The sequence below is a fragment of the Podarcis filfolensis genome, assembly GCF_964270895.1.
Source record: "Podarcis filfolensis genome assembly, chromosome: 12".
Classification (NCBI taxonomy): domain Eukaryota; kingdom Metazoa; phylum Chordata; class Lepidosauria; order Squamata; family Lacertidae; genus Podarcis; species Podarcis filfolensis.
The window spans coordinates 51538347-51555082 of record NC_139614.1 but is presented as its reverse complement, the minus strand read 5'-3'; the positions used below and the strand labels follow the sequence as shown (position 1 = coordinate 51555082).

At 44.7% G+C, this 16736-nt stretch overlaps 1 protein-coding gene across 11 annotated transcripts in view; it reads right to left on the bottom strand.

Moving 5' to 3' along the window:
• The window catches only part of ADCYAP1R1 (ADCYAP receptor type I), a 161499-nt gene that overhangs the window by 37337 nt on the left and 107426 nt on the right, over nucleotides 1–16736 (bottom strand). For all 11 annotated transcript variants that reach the window (XM_083579803.1, XM_083579807.1, XM_083579812.1 and 8 more), the window contains exons 7-13: nucleotides 14439–14563; nucleotides 13111–13208; nucleotides 11849–11981; nucleotides 9036–9189; nucleotides 8866–8926; nucleotides 8138–8207; nucleotides 6142–6233 (exon numbers count right to left, since the gene is read on the bottom strand). In XM_083579803.1, the coding sequence (XP_083435929.1) occupies nucleotides 6142–6233; nucleotides 8138–8207; nucleotides 8866–8926; nucleotides 9036–9189; nucleotides 11849–11981; nucleotides 13111–13208; nucleotides 14439–14563 (733 nt within the window). The remainder of the gene's footprint in view (nucleotides 1–6141; nucleotides 6234–8137; nucleotides 8208–8865; nucleotides 8927–9035; nucleotides 9190–11848; nucleotides 11982–13110; nucleotides 13209–14438; nucleotides 14564–16736) is intronic.

Sequence of the window (16736 nt, the reverse complement as noted above, 5' to 3'; positions counted from 1 at the left end):
AATGGACTGCTGTTACTTTTATTTATTATGCTTTGACTTGCAAACGACAGTATCTCAACATCCCCTGCTATTTAACCTGATTGGCAGATTGGTCATGTACACTAGACATTTGCAGCACATGGCTTCCCCCAAAACAATCCTGGGAAATGTAGTTTCCTAAGAGTGCAGGGAACTGCACCTCTGTGAGTGGGTAAACTAAAGTTCCCAGGATTCTCCAGGGGGGAGTCGCGTGCTTTAAATGTATGGTGGGTACGCAGCCATAGAACTGTCCAATTCCTGCTCACCTGCCGCTAATACCAACACTTGTAGATGGGCCAGAGTTCATATCTTAGCCCCAGGATATTTGCATTAGTACAGTGGTACCTCAGTTTACAAACTTAATCCGTTCTGGAAGTCCGTTCTTAAACCAAAACCATTCTTAAACCGAGGCGTGCTTTCCCTAATGAGGCCTCCCACCACCGCTGCCTTTCCACCATTCGGATTCCGTTCTTAGACCGAGGTAAAGTTCACAAACTGGGACACTACTTCCAGTTTTGCAGAGTTAATAAACCGAATAGTTCGTAAACAGGACTGTTCTGAAACTGAGGTACCACTGTATCTCCATAATCAAAAATTCTGTAGACCTGAGATGACTTAGCAGAATGCCACAGAAAATCTGCTTCCAGGAATTGTTTTCAGAAAGAATGTCTTGTTTTTGAGGGATACCTGCAGGTGTAATGGGAAGTGATCCCTTTCTACATATGGGAACACTTTAATCGCTCAGTTTTTGCTAATAATTCACTATTGGTCAATATGTAGTCAATTGTACTAGTTTTTGACCCTGACAGGAATGTATATTCCCCAGGGATATCACCCCATTTAGAATGTGTAAATTTAGCTGCCTCGAAAATTTGAAAAGGCAGGCGCTGGCGTAGTTTGAATATTGGTCCTTAGATAGCCTTGGGGTGTGGCGGGCTTCTGGGCTAGGCATCTCGGGAAACCCGACTTTGCACCTGTATTTGGTTGCTAAACTGGAGTCATCTGGCCCTAGCCTTGCGTTGAGATCACCCACCAGCAGGACCTTTGCCCCCGGATAATCCAAAATCAGCAACTTAACAAAGGTTTCTAATCTTTTCCACTTGCTATCGGTGTCAATGCTAGTTGGAGGAATATAAACATTTATAAATAACACTTTACATCTTCCCCATGATACAGTATAAGTAAGGCCATTGCTACCTGGTTTAGGGAGGGCATTTAGACATTGAGAAATCAAGATGCAAAGCCCCCCTTTTAGCCTCACTGGACTTCTGCCCAGGACAGCTCTAATTGCATAAGCATAGAAACCTTCCAGAGCTGGAGTTTCCGCCGCCCAGGTCGAAACCATCGGTTAATTTGCTGAGTTGCTGCAAACAGCCATGCCAACTGCGCTTAGCAGCTCTCTGTAATGGAGCCTTATAAGAGAAGAAGAGGTTCGTGTCTGCTGCTAAGCAGAGAGGTAGAAAGAGATAGAAGTGTTGGTTGCACAATACAGCTGGGTTCAAATGACCCTGCCCAGGAGGCTCTCTGGGATCTCTGCTTTTAAAAAAGCATTTCCCAGCATCTGTTCCCCAAAGTCCTGTAATTGGTGAAGTTGAGCCACAGGGTCTTCTGTGTAGTAGAGTTCGGGTATCTTCCTTAGTGGCGAATTGTTCCCACCCTCCTGTGGCAAATGTTGTCCCCATCTTCAAAAGGAGGGGGAGAATATTACTGGCAATGGAATCCTGTTTCTGCAGTGCCAAATCAAGCAGCAAAATGTAGATTCTAGTCCTTAGGACTGCAGCGGGGAAATGCATTGCTAGAAAATGTGGAAACACTCTGTAAAATATTTTTGATTGGAACGGATAGTGCGTTTTTTCTTCTTCTGATATTGTGGCTTCTCTGACCCTTCAGGATTCTGTATTCCTTCTCATATATTGAATAATATATAATATTCTTCCCCCCATTCCTCATTCCCATCCCCTTTCCACATTCTTCAAAAGTCAGCATTTATGGTAGAAATAAGCAACGGTATACGATCTATCAAATTTATTTTTGTGTGTCTGGATGTTCTCACAACACTGAAATAGCCTCGGTGTTTCCCCACCTTGCCTCCTTACCTCCAATGCCGAGAAGCTTGTGGAATGTGATACATAGGTAGCAGTCAAGTACAACATTTCTTGTTTTCCTAGAGTGGACATGCAGGGGAATGTTTGGTGCAGCCAGTCAAAAACTTCCTGTTTCCTCCTGGCTGGGACATACTTCCTTTGCATGTGACTAGAGGTGGGCGTGACCTTACCTGTCCAGGTAACAAAAGGACAAGGCACGCAGCACACTCTCTCTTTTTGACTTCCTCCATCATTGGAACAGCTTTTTAGCTAGAAATGCTCTGTTAGCTTTCAGCCAACAGAGGACACTGGGATTATCCCCATATGGGATAGATCCACAGCTATATATCTGTAACTAAGTCTGCCTCCAGGGATCCAACTGTGAACTGATGATGTGAGTAAACGTCTTCTATTGACTTTAAATAATACTGTCGTGTGTTTATTCTTTTTAAGAGGGATATAAGGGAACTTACCAGGAATCTAATACTGAGAGGCTTACACAAGCCTGTAACCAGGTACCCACTGTGTGTTTCAAAGAGGAATGTAAAACTCTGCTAAGTAAAGGAACTTGCTAATGCAAGTTAGGAAGGATATTAATAAACAATATATTCTTTCCTGCCTCCCTGAACATTCCCACAAAGCTCTGATCCTATACCCCTTTGTGAACACAACCTTTCCTTGCTATACCGAAGGAAGCCCTTGTTCGGAAATGAGCTCTGTACATGCCCTGGATCTCACATGATCAAAAAGAACACCTTGATTGGAGCAGACAGCTGCAAACCAACACTTGCGCATGTCCCTCATTGTGCGCATGGGGTCTCCCTTCTAAACTGATGTTAGAGGAATAGGGCAGTGTGTACTCCCCTGGAACTCTGCACATGCACTGGAGCTCTGGGTTCAAGACACGCACACATTATTATATTCTCAGTACAATCCATATGCAGGATCTCTGCATGACCACAGGTTACATATATTGACAACCATGCACATTTTGAAGGCACCGTGAATATTTTGTAGGAGTAGTCAGCTTAAGGTCACTAAGTAGCACTGAGATCGACAATTCTTTGCAACACAGACATCAACGTTGGACATTTCTGCGGGACTCCGGACAGGAAGCAGCAAACCAACATGAACAAAAATAAAAAATGGCAGCAAATGAAAACGGGAAAATGACGTCGCCTGTCTCTGTTTTGCTGTTGCTAACCATACACATAGGAAAAAAATCGCCAGCAGATGTGTTCGCCATGTGGGCTCTAGGCTGTGCAATCTTGGAAGCTGATGGGGACATCAGAACATTTGATATGTGGGGACAGAGGAAGTTTCCTTTTACAGTCGTACCTTGGAAGTCAAACACCTAAGTTCCCGAACATTTTGGCTCCCGAACGCCACAAACCTGGAAGTGACTGTTCCGGTTTGTGAACTATTTTTGGAAGCCGAACATCCAATGGGGCTTCGGCGGCTTCCGATTGGCTGCAGGAGCTTCCTGCAGCCAATCAGAAGCCGTGCTTTGGTTTCCCGAACGTTTTAGAAGTCAAACGAATTTCTGGAATCGATTCCATTCGACTTCCAAGGTACGACTGAACTGAGACAGGCCTTTCCTCCATCTAGTACAATATTCTAAACAAAGATTGGCAGCAGGTCTCCATGGTTTCATGCCCAGCTCTATCTGGGCATGTTGGGAATTGAACCTGAAACCTTATGCATGCAAAGCAGACACACAAACCACTGAGCTATGGTCCCCCTCCCCCCGAATCATCCCTTGTGAGCTGTTTTAAAGACAAATCTCTTGACAGAAGATGCTCCCCTGTGAACTCTACGGTGAACATGCAGCAAATGGCCATTTTGGGAGGGGGTGAGTGACAGTTCTTTCACTTTCCATAGCAGCACAGCCTCAAGCAGAAAAACGCCATGCCAAGTTGGAAATAACACCGCAAAACTCTCTTGTGTATGAATGCAGCGACCCCAGGCTGGATAAAATTCCCAACAGGGATTAGACAAGCATATTCCTTGCATGGCAAAGACTGTCTCATTCTAGCGGGCTTTCTAAGGTAGTAAAAAGCACTCAATGGTGTGAGTTATGACTGGCGAGAGCTGTGCCGTTGGAAGTAGGCATGACCTACAGAGAGATAGTATAGCAAGGCCCATCCCGAATTAGGTAAAGGGACCACTGACCATTAGGTCCAGCCGTGACCGACTCTGGGGCTGCGGCGCTCATCTCGCTTTATTGGCCGAGGGAGCCAGCGTACAGCTTCCGGGTCATGTGGCCAGCATGACTAAGCCACTTCTGGCTAACCAGAGCAGCACACGGAAACACCGTTTACCTTCCTGCCGGAGTGGTACCTATTTATCTACTTGCACTTTGATGTGCTTTCGAACTGCTAGGTTGGCAGGAGCAGGGACCGAGCAACAGGAGCCCACCCTGTCGCGGGATTTGAACCACCGACCTTCTGATCAGCAAGTCCTAGGCTCTGTGGCTTAACCCACAGCGCCACCTGCATCCCTTCATCCCGAATTACAGCACCAATAATTTTCCTACTGGAATGCTGACCTAATATTTGGGGTACCAGCCAGCAACACAGAAGCGGAGGTGTCAGATAATTTGATTCAATGCTCAGAACACTGGGAAAACTCTCTGTCCAGAAGTCTTTTTAGATTAATGGTATCCAGACCTGAAAATGTATTTCCTCCTTTATAATCCCACCCAGCAGAGGGGAAACTGTCACCCAATGAGTGCAATGCCACAAAACAGGGTAGCCAATGGGGTATTCTCCAAATTTGGGGGGGGGCTCTGACTCCCCAGTCCCAGCTTATGTGGCAAATGGTCAGGGGTGATAGGAGCTATAAAGGTAAAGGTAAAAGGTAAAGGACTCCTGGACGGTTAAGTCCAGTCAAAGGGGACTATGGGGTTGCGGTGCTCATCTCGCTTTCAGGCCAAGCGAGCTGGCGTTTGTCCGCAGACAGCTTTTTGGGCCATGTGGCCAGCAGGACTAAATTGCTTCTGGTGCAATGGGACACTTTGACGGAAACCAGAGCGCACGGAAACACCGTTTACCTTCCCGCCGCAGCGATGCCTATTTATCTACTTGCACTGGTGTGCTTTCGAACTGCTAGGTTGGCAGGAGCTGGGACAGAGCAACAGGAGCTCACCCCGTTGCGGGGATTTGAACCGCCGACCTTTCGATTGGGCTAGCCCAAGAGGCTCAGTGGTTTAGACCACAGCGCCGCCTGCTATAGTCCAGTAACAACTGCAGAGTTGGCTGAAGTTAGAGATATCTGCATTCTCCTACAATCGGTGGTGACAGCCATGAATGGCAAGAGGCGTCCCACATGCTTATTTTCCCCTTGTTCCTGTTCCTTGTGCCTCCTGTTAAAATGGGTTTTCCTCTGGAAAAAAAGGTCATTCTAGCTTTGAAATAAATTTAGAAACATCACCTATATGAGCAGAAGATTTCCGCCATGGCTGTTTGCAAGAGGTGGTGCTTTGGATCAGCTTTTGTGTTCGTTAACAAAATAAAAACAGAAATTTAGGAACATCGGTAGCTATGTTGTCCTTAAATCGAATACACACACATTCCAAGACAACCCCAAGGTTTCAAATACATATGTGGAAACTTTGCTTTCCTCCTTTTGTCTCAATTCTTCCTTAGCCTGATATTCCATGCAAAGGAAAATGTACTGTTTAGACTGTTTAGAAAGCTGCCTTAAACTGAGTCAGACCATTGACCTCTCTGGCTCAGTATTGTCTACACAAGTGTTCTTCAGCCTTCAATCCCTCAGATGAAGGTGGACTACAACAACCATAATCCATAACCATTGTGGATGATGGGTGCTGTAGTCCACCCACATCGTGGGACCCAAAGGTTGAAGAAGACTGGTGTAAGCTGACTGGGGGTGGCTATCCAAGTTAGAGAGAGGCATTTCTCTCGGTCCGACCTTCCCAAATTGAAACCTCCCCAAGCCACATGTTCACTTTTTCCTATGTGTATGTCAGAGCTCAAAACCAACTACGGCTCCTTGGACAGTTCTGCCCTGTACTTACAAGTAAATGCTGGATTCGTTGCCCCCGATATCAGGCGACTGGAGCTTCTGGACCAGGATGATGATGATGCCCACGAAAAGCAAAAAGTTGATCTGGGGAGAGGGGGAAAAGAAGAAAAGGGATCCATGAATCACCAAAGAACAGGAGCATGAAGCTTCAGTTAACCAGATCTGTGGCTGACTGTCCTCCAGTTAAACCACCTTCACCAAATATTTAATTTAGTTATTTATTCAATTTATATACCATCTTTTATCAAAAGATCCCAGGGCAGTGTACAACATAAAGAACTCATTTTACGGAGCGTAATAATAATAATAAAAGCATAATAAGAGCATAATAACAAACAGCATAATAATAAAATTATGAGATTTTCTCCCACTTCCACCAGGCTTATGTTTACGGTGCCTGTGCACATACGTGAAATCGCGTAAAGTGGGGAGCTCCCTCTGAACACCTCCAAGGAAAGAGAGTCCTTTTATTTTTATAAACACTTTTATTTTTTATAAATCTTTATTTTTTGTAAGAGGAATATTTGTATGAGTTAATACTTGACTATCCCTTCGGCGCTGCAATGTATCTTTGTACTTTTGTTCTTCCGTGCTGTGATACTTTGTGGTTAAAATTTCTGATTCTTTGTTTTTCTTTTATAAAAAAATATTTATGAATACAGCCGTACCTTGGAAGTCGAACGGAATCCCTTCCGGAAGTCCGTTCAACTTCCAAAGCATTCGCAAAGCAAAGCACGGCTTCTGATTTGCTGCAGGAGCTTTCCCCATTGGATGTTCGGCTTCCAAAAATAGTTTGCAAACCGGAACAGTCACTTCCGGGTTTGCGACGTTCAGGAGCCAAAACTAAGCTGTTCAAAAACCAAGGTACGACTGTATCTTGGAGGTTTTAAAGGAGAGGTTGAATGGCCATCTGTCATGGATGCTTTAGCTGAGATTCCTGCATTGCAGAGGGTTGGACTAGATGACTAGATGACCTTCGGGACTCCTTCTAATTCTACAATTCAGAGATTTTATGATTCTCCATCTACAAGTTCCATTATTACTGAGAACAAAGGTTAGTTTCAACTGAGCCAGACATTTGCATACACTAATGGCACTGAGGACTCTTCTATAGTTTGGCTTGTGCCATGCCTAGAAAGCTAGGATCCAAGCAGTTTTTCCCTCGCCCTTCTCTTCTCCCGGGAAAACCTGCTCTTTAGTGTTAGATCGGAACAAATGGCAATCTGGGGAAACCCCAAATTGCCCTTTGTTCCAACTCAGTGCTACAGAGCTGTTTTCCCCAGGGGAAAGCGTTGGAAGAAGAAAAAGTATGGATAAGCCCCGAGTGGCCATGTGCCTCAATATCTGTATAAGAAATAAAATCATGGCATGCATTTTTAAAAAGGTAATTAATGCGCTTCCCTTTAGATGCTTTTCGGCTACGATATACCTTTTCAAGAATGGCAGTTCTTGAGGTCACTTTGCTAATTTCTTGTAGCCATTAACTGGTAACATTTTGGGATCCAAACATGTTTAGAAGCCTTTTATTGCATGCCCCCCCCAAAAAACTTTCTCTGAGGAAAATAGGGCCATCCTATTCCATAATAATAATAATTTTATTATTTATACCCCACCCATCCTACTGGGTTGCCCCAGCCACTCTGGGTGGCTTCCAACATATAAAAACACAATAAAACATTAAACATTAAAAAAAACCTTCCCTATACAGGGCTGCCTTCAGATGTCTTCTAAAGGTTGTCTAGTTACTTATCTCCTTGGCTGGGGGGGGGGGTCACATAGCTCCATACCCTCCAACATTTCTCCAATGAAAATAGGGATGTCCTAAGGAAAAGCGGGGCATTCCGGAATCAAATCAGAAACCGGGACAACTTTCTTAATTCTGGGACTGTCCCTGGAAAATAGGGACACCTGGAGGGTCTGTTGTTGAAGACCTACTCGTTTACCAGTCTGGCTCATTCCTGAGCCATCCTTTGTCCTCTCCAACTTACCATTATTGATGCAATCACAGGGCCTTTGATCACCCACCACAAGGCTGTGTTGTCGTTCATGTCCCAGCAGCTGCGACCCAGACGGAAGGCAAGCGGAAACCATAGAGATAAAGGAGAAAGGTTAAGAGGCCAGATGAAACACTTCTGCTCCTGGTGTTACCTGGACCTAGGCCACAGACCTACTTGACATGAGTTCAGCCATGATGCACCCCCACTTAACCTCTGCTCATTGAATCCTTAGTAGCAAGCAACACCAACCAACTACTCTGACTTCCTTAGCTAGAAGCTGTCAATTCGTAGAAAAGCCAATTCTGCAACCGAGCAGAATGAGGTTGGGACAGAATGATGTCAAAAGTAAGGGAAAGGGAAAGGACCCCTGGATGGTTAAGTCCAGTCAAAGGTGACTATGGGGTTGTGGCACTCATCTCGCTTTCAGGCCAAGCGAGCCGGTGTTTCTCCACAGACAGCTTTCTGGGCCATGTGGCCAGCAGGACTAAATTGTTTCTGCTGCGATGGGACACTGTGACGGAAACCAGAAATGCCGTTTGCCTTCCTGCCACAGTGGTACCTATTTATCTACTTGCACTGCCATGCTTTCGAACTGCTAGGTTGGCATGAGCTGGGACAGAGCAACGGGAGCTCATTCTGTCACAGGGATTCAAACCGCCGACCTTCCGATCATCAAGCCCAAGAGGCTCAGTAGTTTAGACCACAACAGTGACACCTACCCAACGTCATCAAAGTGAAGTCTAAGGACAGCCCAGATGGTGACGCAAATGGTAGGAGTTCCTGCAGAGAAGAAGAAGAAGGTGTTGGGAACATGATCTTTGCCCTTAACAAGCAGAGGGTGTGTACGATGGAAGCGCTCCTAAAGGAAGTGATGGAAGGAGACACATACCCCAGCCGATGATGGTGTACCAGTAGAAGTATCTCCTCTCTGGAAAGAAAGTCTCCACCAGCAAGGTAAAAAGGTACAGCCCCTCGATGAAGAGCCAGAAATAGTTGGACATGACGCAGTAGTGGAAAAAGACCATCACAGCCTTGCATTCCACCTGCAGAAGAGAAAAGAACTTCAGTCTGCTTATCCACCTCCTGGCTGGGCTCTCAAAACTCTGCCCAGGATGCAGCCTTCCCTGCCCCGGCCTCACACATCCAAGTAGGGTTGCTACCTGTCCTGTATAATACAGGATTGTCCCGTATTTCAATGTAAAATGCTATGTCCTGTATTGATAGAGTTTTGTCCTGTATTTCAGGTCCTCTCTCTCTCCCCCCCCCCTTCCGCCAGTTAGGAAACCTCTCCAAACGCAGGTATTTGAAAAGGCATGTGAAAGATCATGTATTTAAGCTCTGGGTAGCAAAGCACAGACAAATTAACATCTATGTTTGTGTACGAGTGTGGCAGTTCCAGAGAGGTCATCATGTTATACCTGAAGGAGTGTCTCCACCCCCATCATTCACTGATGTCCAACTCCGAGGGCCTTCTGGCAGTTCCCTCACTGTGAGAAGTGAGGCTACAGGGAACCAGGCAGAGGGCCTTCTCAGTAGTGGCACCCGCCCTGTGGAACGCCCTCCCATCAGATGTCAAAGAGATAAACAACTATCTGACTTTTAGAAGACATCTGAAGGCAACCCCATATCAGGAAATTTTTCATGTCTAATAATGTTTTACAATTTTTTAGGTGCTGTAAGCCACCCAGAGTGGCTGGGGAAACCCAGCCAGATGGGCAGAGTATAAATATTATTATTATTAGCAATGAATTGCTCTTAAGTCACTTCAGCACCAAAAAAATCACACACTCCTATGTGTCCTGCCCCATCTTGTCCTGTCCTGTATGTTTCCAAAACAAAGGATGCAACTCTACTTCCAAATGTTTTCACCTGCCTGAAAAGCATCCTTAAACTCTGATTGTGTGTCTTCCCTGCCTGAAGGATAGAAGGTGTGTGTGTAAAAACTAGCCCACCGTGCAGAAAATAAAATCTGTGTTTGTCTCTCTACCCAATTTTGCTTCTGGCTTCTCCCACAGTGAGTTTGCGGCCCCCAGAAGGCTGCCCAGATGGGAAAAGCAGCCCTCTGAAAAAGCTTTTGCACTGCTGCTCTAGAAAGCTGGTCTTTAAAGTGTACTCAAAGTCAGCCATGGCATTTTTAAGTTCGTGGGGGAAAACGTGGATTATTATTATTATTTTTTAACCCAACGCCCTGTACTTTAAAATATGACTAAAAGCATTTGCGGGGAGTGAGGGGGGAGGAATATAAACACTGCCACCTAGATGCTGCCACTCTAAAAGCAGAGAAAAAGCAATTCCAGGCGTCAGGAGGTGTTTGATGAAAGGTTGCAGGGAGCTTGCGGATTTCTAGTGCAGGCCGGGAGAGAGACAACAATGGCTGCTAATTGGCAGACTGAAGTCTTCCAGGTCTTTCTTGAATGTAAGAAAAGAACCCAGCTGTGTGTATAATGCATGTTCGTGCGCAAAGTAATTCAAGGAAGACGTGGGGATAAGAATGGAGGAGAAAATGTGGACAAATTGCTAAGGAGCTTATAAAAGGATGCACCCCACTGGGTGACCCAGAGAAACTCCCATCCTCGCAGCCTGCCGAACCTGACACTCACAACAAAAGTGAGAAGTAGCACCAGCTAGTTGGAGGATGGATGGCGGCTAACAGGTTGAATCCTGACAAGACAGAAGTACTGTTTTGGGGGGACAGGGGGTGGACTGGTTTGGAGGACTCTCTGGTCCTGAATGGGGCAACTGCGCCCCTGAAGGACCAGGTGCACAGCCTGGGAGTCATTTTGGGCTCACAGCTGTCCATGGAGGCGCAGGTCAATTCTGTGTCCAGGGCAGCTGTTTATCAGCTCCATCTGGTACACAAGCTGAGACTGTCCGCAGACAGTCTTGTCTGCCTGCGGACTGTCTTGCCAGAGTGGTGCATGCTCTGGTTATCTCCCGCTTGGACTACTGCAATGCACTCTTCATGGGGCTACCTTTGAAGGTGACCCAGAAACTACAACTAATCCAGAATACAGCAGCTAGACTGATGACTGGGAGTGGCTGCCGAGACCACATAACACCAGTCCTGAAAGACCTACATTGGCTCCCAGTACGTTTTGGAGCACAATTCAAAGTGTTGGTGTTGACCTTTAAAGCCCTAAACGGCCTCGGCCCAGTATATCTGAAGGAGCGTCTCCATCCCCATTGTTCAGCCCAGACACTGATATCCAGTGCTGAGGGTCTTCTGGCAGTTCCCTCACTGCAAAAAATGAGGTTACAGGGAACCAGGCAGAGGGCCTCCTCGGTAGTGGCACCCGCCCTGTGGAACGCCCTCCCATCAGATGTCAAGGAAATAAACAACTATCTGACCTTTACAAGACATCTGAAGGCAGTCCTGTATAGGGAAGTTTTTAATGTTTGATGTTTTATTGTGTTTTAGATATTTTGTTGGGAGTTGTCCAGAATGGCTGGGGAAACCCAGCCAGATGGGCAGGGTATAAATAAATAATAATGATAATAATTATATTATAGCTAGTGGCACAGAGGTAGACATTCACTCAAAGACGAATACGGATCTGAATCTCTGGCTGCATTTGGCTCCCAAGCCTGAGGTTCACTGCCCCTCGTGTAAACATACATAAATGATTTATATTTCTGTATCTATTCTTATTCCTCTTTTCTCTTCCTGGAAAGTACTAGACTTTGATTTCTAGCCCACTTTACCGTTGAGATAAAGCAATGGTTGCTGTCCTGTTCGGCGTACAGAACTCCATCCTTGATGAAGACCGAAATGGCTCGCAGGATGAAGGAGACAAAGAGATTCATGTGGATGAAGTTCCGTGTGCAGTGCAGTTTCCTGGGGGCGAGAGGGAAGGAAAGGTCACCAAGGAAGAAAGCCCATGTCTGATCTGAAATCTATTTATTCCATATACAGTGGAACCTTGGTTCTCGAATGTCATCCGTTCCGGAAGTCCGCTCGACTCCCAAAACGTTCAAAAACCAAGGTGTGGCTTCCGATTGGTGCAGGTGCCCCGGAAACAATAGCCAACAACCACATTGGATGCTCGGCTTCTGAAAAACATTCGAAAACTGGAACACTTTTTGACATTCGGGAGCCAATCTGTTCATCAACTAAGCCATTCGAGAACCAGGGTTCTACTGTATATTGTAGTGGAATTCAATGTTGCACTTGCCAGGTGAAACAAATCCCCCTCAATTTTCTGGGTGTTCTCCAAATCCCCTCACCCCGCAGGAGCCAATTTCGGGGGTACAGAGGGCGGAGGCGTCTGGGAAAGCCCCACTCACTCCACAAGTGGAAGTCCTTGCACACGGCTTCCACTGACAGGGTACGCAAGGTGAATCACTCTCAGAAATTCTTGGTTTGGAGGGGTTTCTTGTCTACAGTGTTACCTCTGGTTGTTCAGGAGGCCCGTTCGCAACATGAAAAGAGCGCAACATGCAGTGGCGCGTCTGCGCACACGTGGGTTGTGATTCACCGCTTCTGCTCATGCGTGTGACATCATATTGCGCTTCTGTGCATGCACGAGAGGCGAAACCCGGAAGTAACCCTTTCTGGTACTTCCGGGTCGCCGCGGGACGTAACCTGAGAGAACGTAACATGAAGCGGACATAACATGAGGCATGACTGTATTAAATATGGCCTGTTCTCTATGCATTTGGATCCCTCTTCAGGCATCGTAACCAAATCTCGCCTGATGGTCCCTGGAACGAAGGAGCAGGCTTCTGTCAATGTCTTGATACAAAGCCTCGAATCGTTTTGACGAAACCTTTCAAATCTGCACCTGGTTTGTTTGTTTTGTTTCTTAGCATTCCTAAGCATCACTGCGTATGAGGCTCCTGGTATCTCAAGACTGTAGTGGCTGAGTTATGGAGGGGTTTTCTTGTTCTGTTTCCCAACAACACGAGCCCCATTTCCCCCCTGGTCGGCACAGACGCAAAACCTCTCTCGCTCTCGCCAAACTCACCTGAAACGGCACAGGATCACCATCGCAGTGGTGAGCGACACAAGGGAAGTGCTGTAGCCCACTGTGTACAGAGCCTTTACCGAGAGGTAGTAGTAATCCTGAGAAAGCAAACCACAATGTGCTCATTACTACGAATCATGAAATCCAGATCTGGGATGCAAAAACGATTGTCAGATTTTTTGCTTTGGGAAGAGTACCGCACTTTTCTGTCTATAAGACGCCCCCATGTATAAGACGCCCCTATTTTCGGGATGCGGGTGGCGCTGTGGGTTAAACCACAGAGCCTAGGATTTGCTGATCAGAAGGTCGGCAGTTTGAATCCCCCTACGGGGTGAGCTCCCGTTGCTCAGTCCCTGCTCCTGCCAACCTAGCAGTTCGAAAGCATGTCAAAGTGCAAGTAGATAAATAGGTACCGCTCTGGCGGGAAGGTAAACGGCATTTCCGTGCACTGCTCTGGTTCGCCAGAAGCAGCTTAGTCATGCTGGCCACATGACCCGGAAGCTGTATGCTGGCTCCCTCGGCCAATAAAGCGAGATGTGCGCCGCAACCCCAGAGTTGGTCATGACTGGACCTAATGGTCAGGGGTCCCTTTACCTTATTTTGGGGGACTCAAATTTAAGAAAATGGGGGGAGATGGCACAGGGTTGTTGAGCTTTTTGTAGGGGGGATTGCCAAAAATCGCTTACCCAAACGCATCACGAAATCCACTCTGGCAGAAGCTGCTAATTGCCCACCCAACTGCCGGAGTGTCAGCCAATCAACACCACCCATTGACGCAGCAACCAATAACACGCACAATGCCTGTTGACAGCTGCGGCAGCAACCAATCAAATGTCTACACTATGCATTACCCATGTTATCAGACGACCCCCACTTTTTAGCACGATTTTTAAAGAAAAGAACATAGTCTTATTCACGGAAAAGTACGGTATTCATTTTCAACTGCTTCCAGCGAGCGATGGATGTATCAGCCTATATCTGGTTCATATCAATTTTGCATGTGTTTATTCATAAGTCTGCTCCATCCTGTTTACTCATTATTGGTTTTTATAAAAACACCCATCAGATTCATATTTAAATATGCCTATTATCAAAAGCAGTATTTAATTTGACGTTTTATCATGGTATGTGTTTCTAAATGCACGTTATCAATAAATACACATTTCCTTTTTGCAGGGTGCATTCTGAGATAATAACTTAATCGCAAAATTTGGAGAACTGCAAAATCAGAAGGATTCCAATCTACAGTTTTTTCCAGAGGAGCCGGATCAGGGTAGCTCATGTCAGAATTCCCAGAAATCCTTAAGCATCTCTGAATTCCAGCCTACCTGGTTATAATCTCCCATGGTGTCATTCTCATCGAACCCGCAGGCATCGTAGTAATGGGGGAAAGATTCTGACCAGCCGTCCTCAGTGCAGTTCCTACCGACAACCTTTAAATCTGCAGATCCACCTAATAATTAAAATTAAGGTGGAACATCTTTGGTAAATGTTCTGCCACTGGAACACACGCTCTAAATGCAAAGGAATCACTACTGCCTTCTTTTTTATTGTGAGCTAACATCTTAGTAGGGATAGGAAAATCTCTCAATGTCAGTTTCCCATTTTTCCACTCTTATGCTTCTCCATATGGCCATTTTTGCAAACACAATATTCCCTAATACGATGCATTTACCTGCTATTATTTTACTAACACATGTTGTTTTATGTTGTTTTATGCAAACTTTACAGGCTGCTAGGTTGGAGAACTGCGCTGCAAAATTTGGAGAAGTGCAAATTGCGAGGCATGGTTGGGGTTCGGTTCATAAATTATTTTGGAAATTACAAATTAGGTGGGTTTACCTTTAAATGCAAATTGTATTGAGCTTGGACCCTATTCCTATATCTATTATGGCAAGAAAAACGCTATTGGTGCTGTTGATACTATTGCTATTGTGAAACCTGTCCTCTAAGTTCTCTAAGATTTCTCTTCCTGTGAAAGAGGATTTATTCATTCTCAGAGTGCTTTAGAATTTGTTTCGGATTTCTTCAGGATTTCGGTGACTGTGGGATTGAACTTGCTTTATTGTAGCTGAAGGGGGTATTTATTTATGCAACAACCGCCGTGAGAATGCTGATAGCTAGAAGGTGGAAGGGAGAGACTTTGCCAACAAAAGAAGAATGGCAGGTGAAAATGCTTGAATATGTAGAATTGGCAAAGATGACAGAGAAAATTATGAATCAGACAATCCAAAAGTTCAATAAAGAACGGGATAACTATAGATTATATTTTAAAGAACATTGTTCCCATATGAAACCTTTAACACGTTTTGACTAATCCGCACAATATAATATGTTATAAAGAGTGTAGAGTTAATTGTTATAATATAATGCAATTAATGAGGAAACAAAGGACCTACGCTGAGAGAGACGGAAGTCTTAAAGTATGGAAGAACTTTATTTTAGCAATTATAAAACTTATAGAGAAGAAAATTAAAAATGACTTCCAATAAATCTCACTGTACTTTATCTATCTATTACTTTATACCGCACAGTTACATATTTCTTATATAATTTCTTTTTACCTCCCTACAAGCTTATATTTATACAGTACAATAATTGCTTTCAGTACCAGAAGTATATATGATGATAGTTATATTAATCTTGTTGTATCTTATAGTGTGGTGGTTTATCCTTCTGTTATTTGTTGTTTGATTGTAAGTTTGTTTACTTGTTTGTCTGTCTGTTTTTTCATAAATGTATTTATTTTAAATTAATAAAGATATATTAAAAGAAAAGGAAGAACTTTATTTTATTTATATGTAACATTTATTTTTTGGTAACCTTTTTCTTTTTATGTAACATATTTTTGCTGACTGGTGGGGGTGTGGTTTTTTTTTACTTTTGTGATGCTATATCTATATCTCTATCTCTATACACACACACACACACACACACACACACACACACACACACACAACTTGCTTTATTGTCAGGAGACACCCATGGCTGGTGTGTGTGTCTTTTTCTTTCCATGAAAAGTTTTACAAGTGCTCGGCAGCCTTCCTGGCTACTAGGGCTTCCTGACCCGAGAAAGCATCCCAAGGAATGAGTTATCTCACAATGTCTTCCCCTAAACTTTAATTGAAGGTCTGACGGAAGCCAGGGAGACTGTGTAAGGAGCACCTGAGACCTGTGTATTTGCTGAATTTGCTGGTTAATTTTCATTAAAAAAAAAAAGTTGGGGAAAAATTCATGATGTGTAATTTGGCTTTGAATGCCCTTGCAAACAGGGTTGCTAATTAATGTTGGGCAAGTTACCCCCTCTTCTGGCAGGATTGCGGTGTGGTCTGAATTCAATGAACTTTCAGTTTCTCTGTTGCCAAATGTGAGTAATGCTTCAGCATTTATTTTCATTATCTGAGAGACAGATGAGGAAACTCTGCAGGCAGGGCCGGATTTAGGTTTGATGAGGCCCTAAGCTACTGAAGGTAACGGGGCCCTTTATATGCCCAGCTGTCCTTTGTCAACAACAAATTGTCACTTTTTTTTTTGGTGTTGAATATATGCTGTATGGTAATTTATGGACATCACCTTGCCGACAAAGGTCCGTGTAGTTAAAGCTATGATTTTCCCAGTAGTGATGT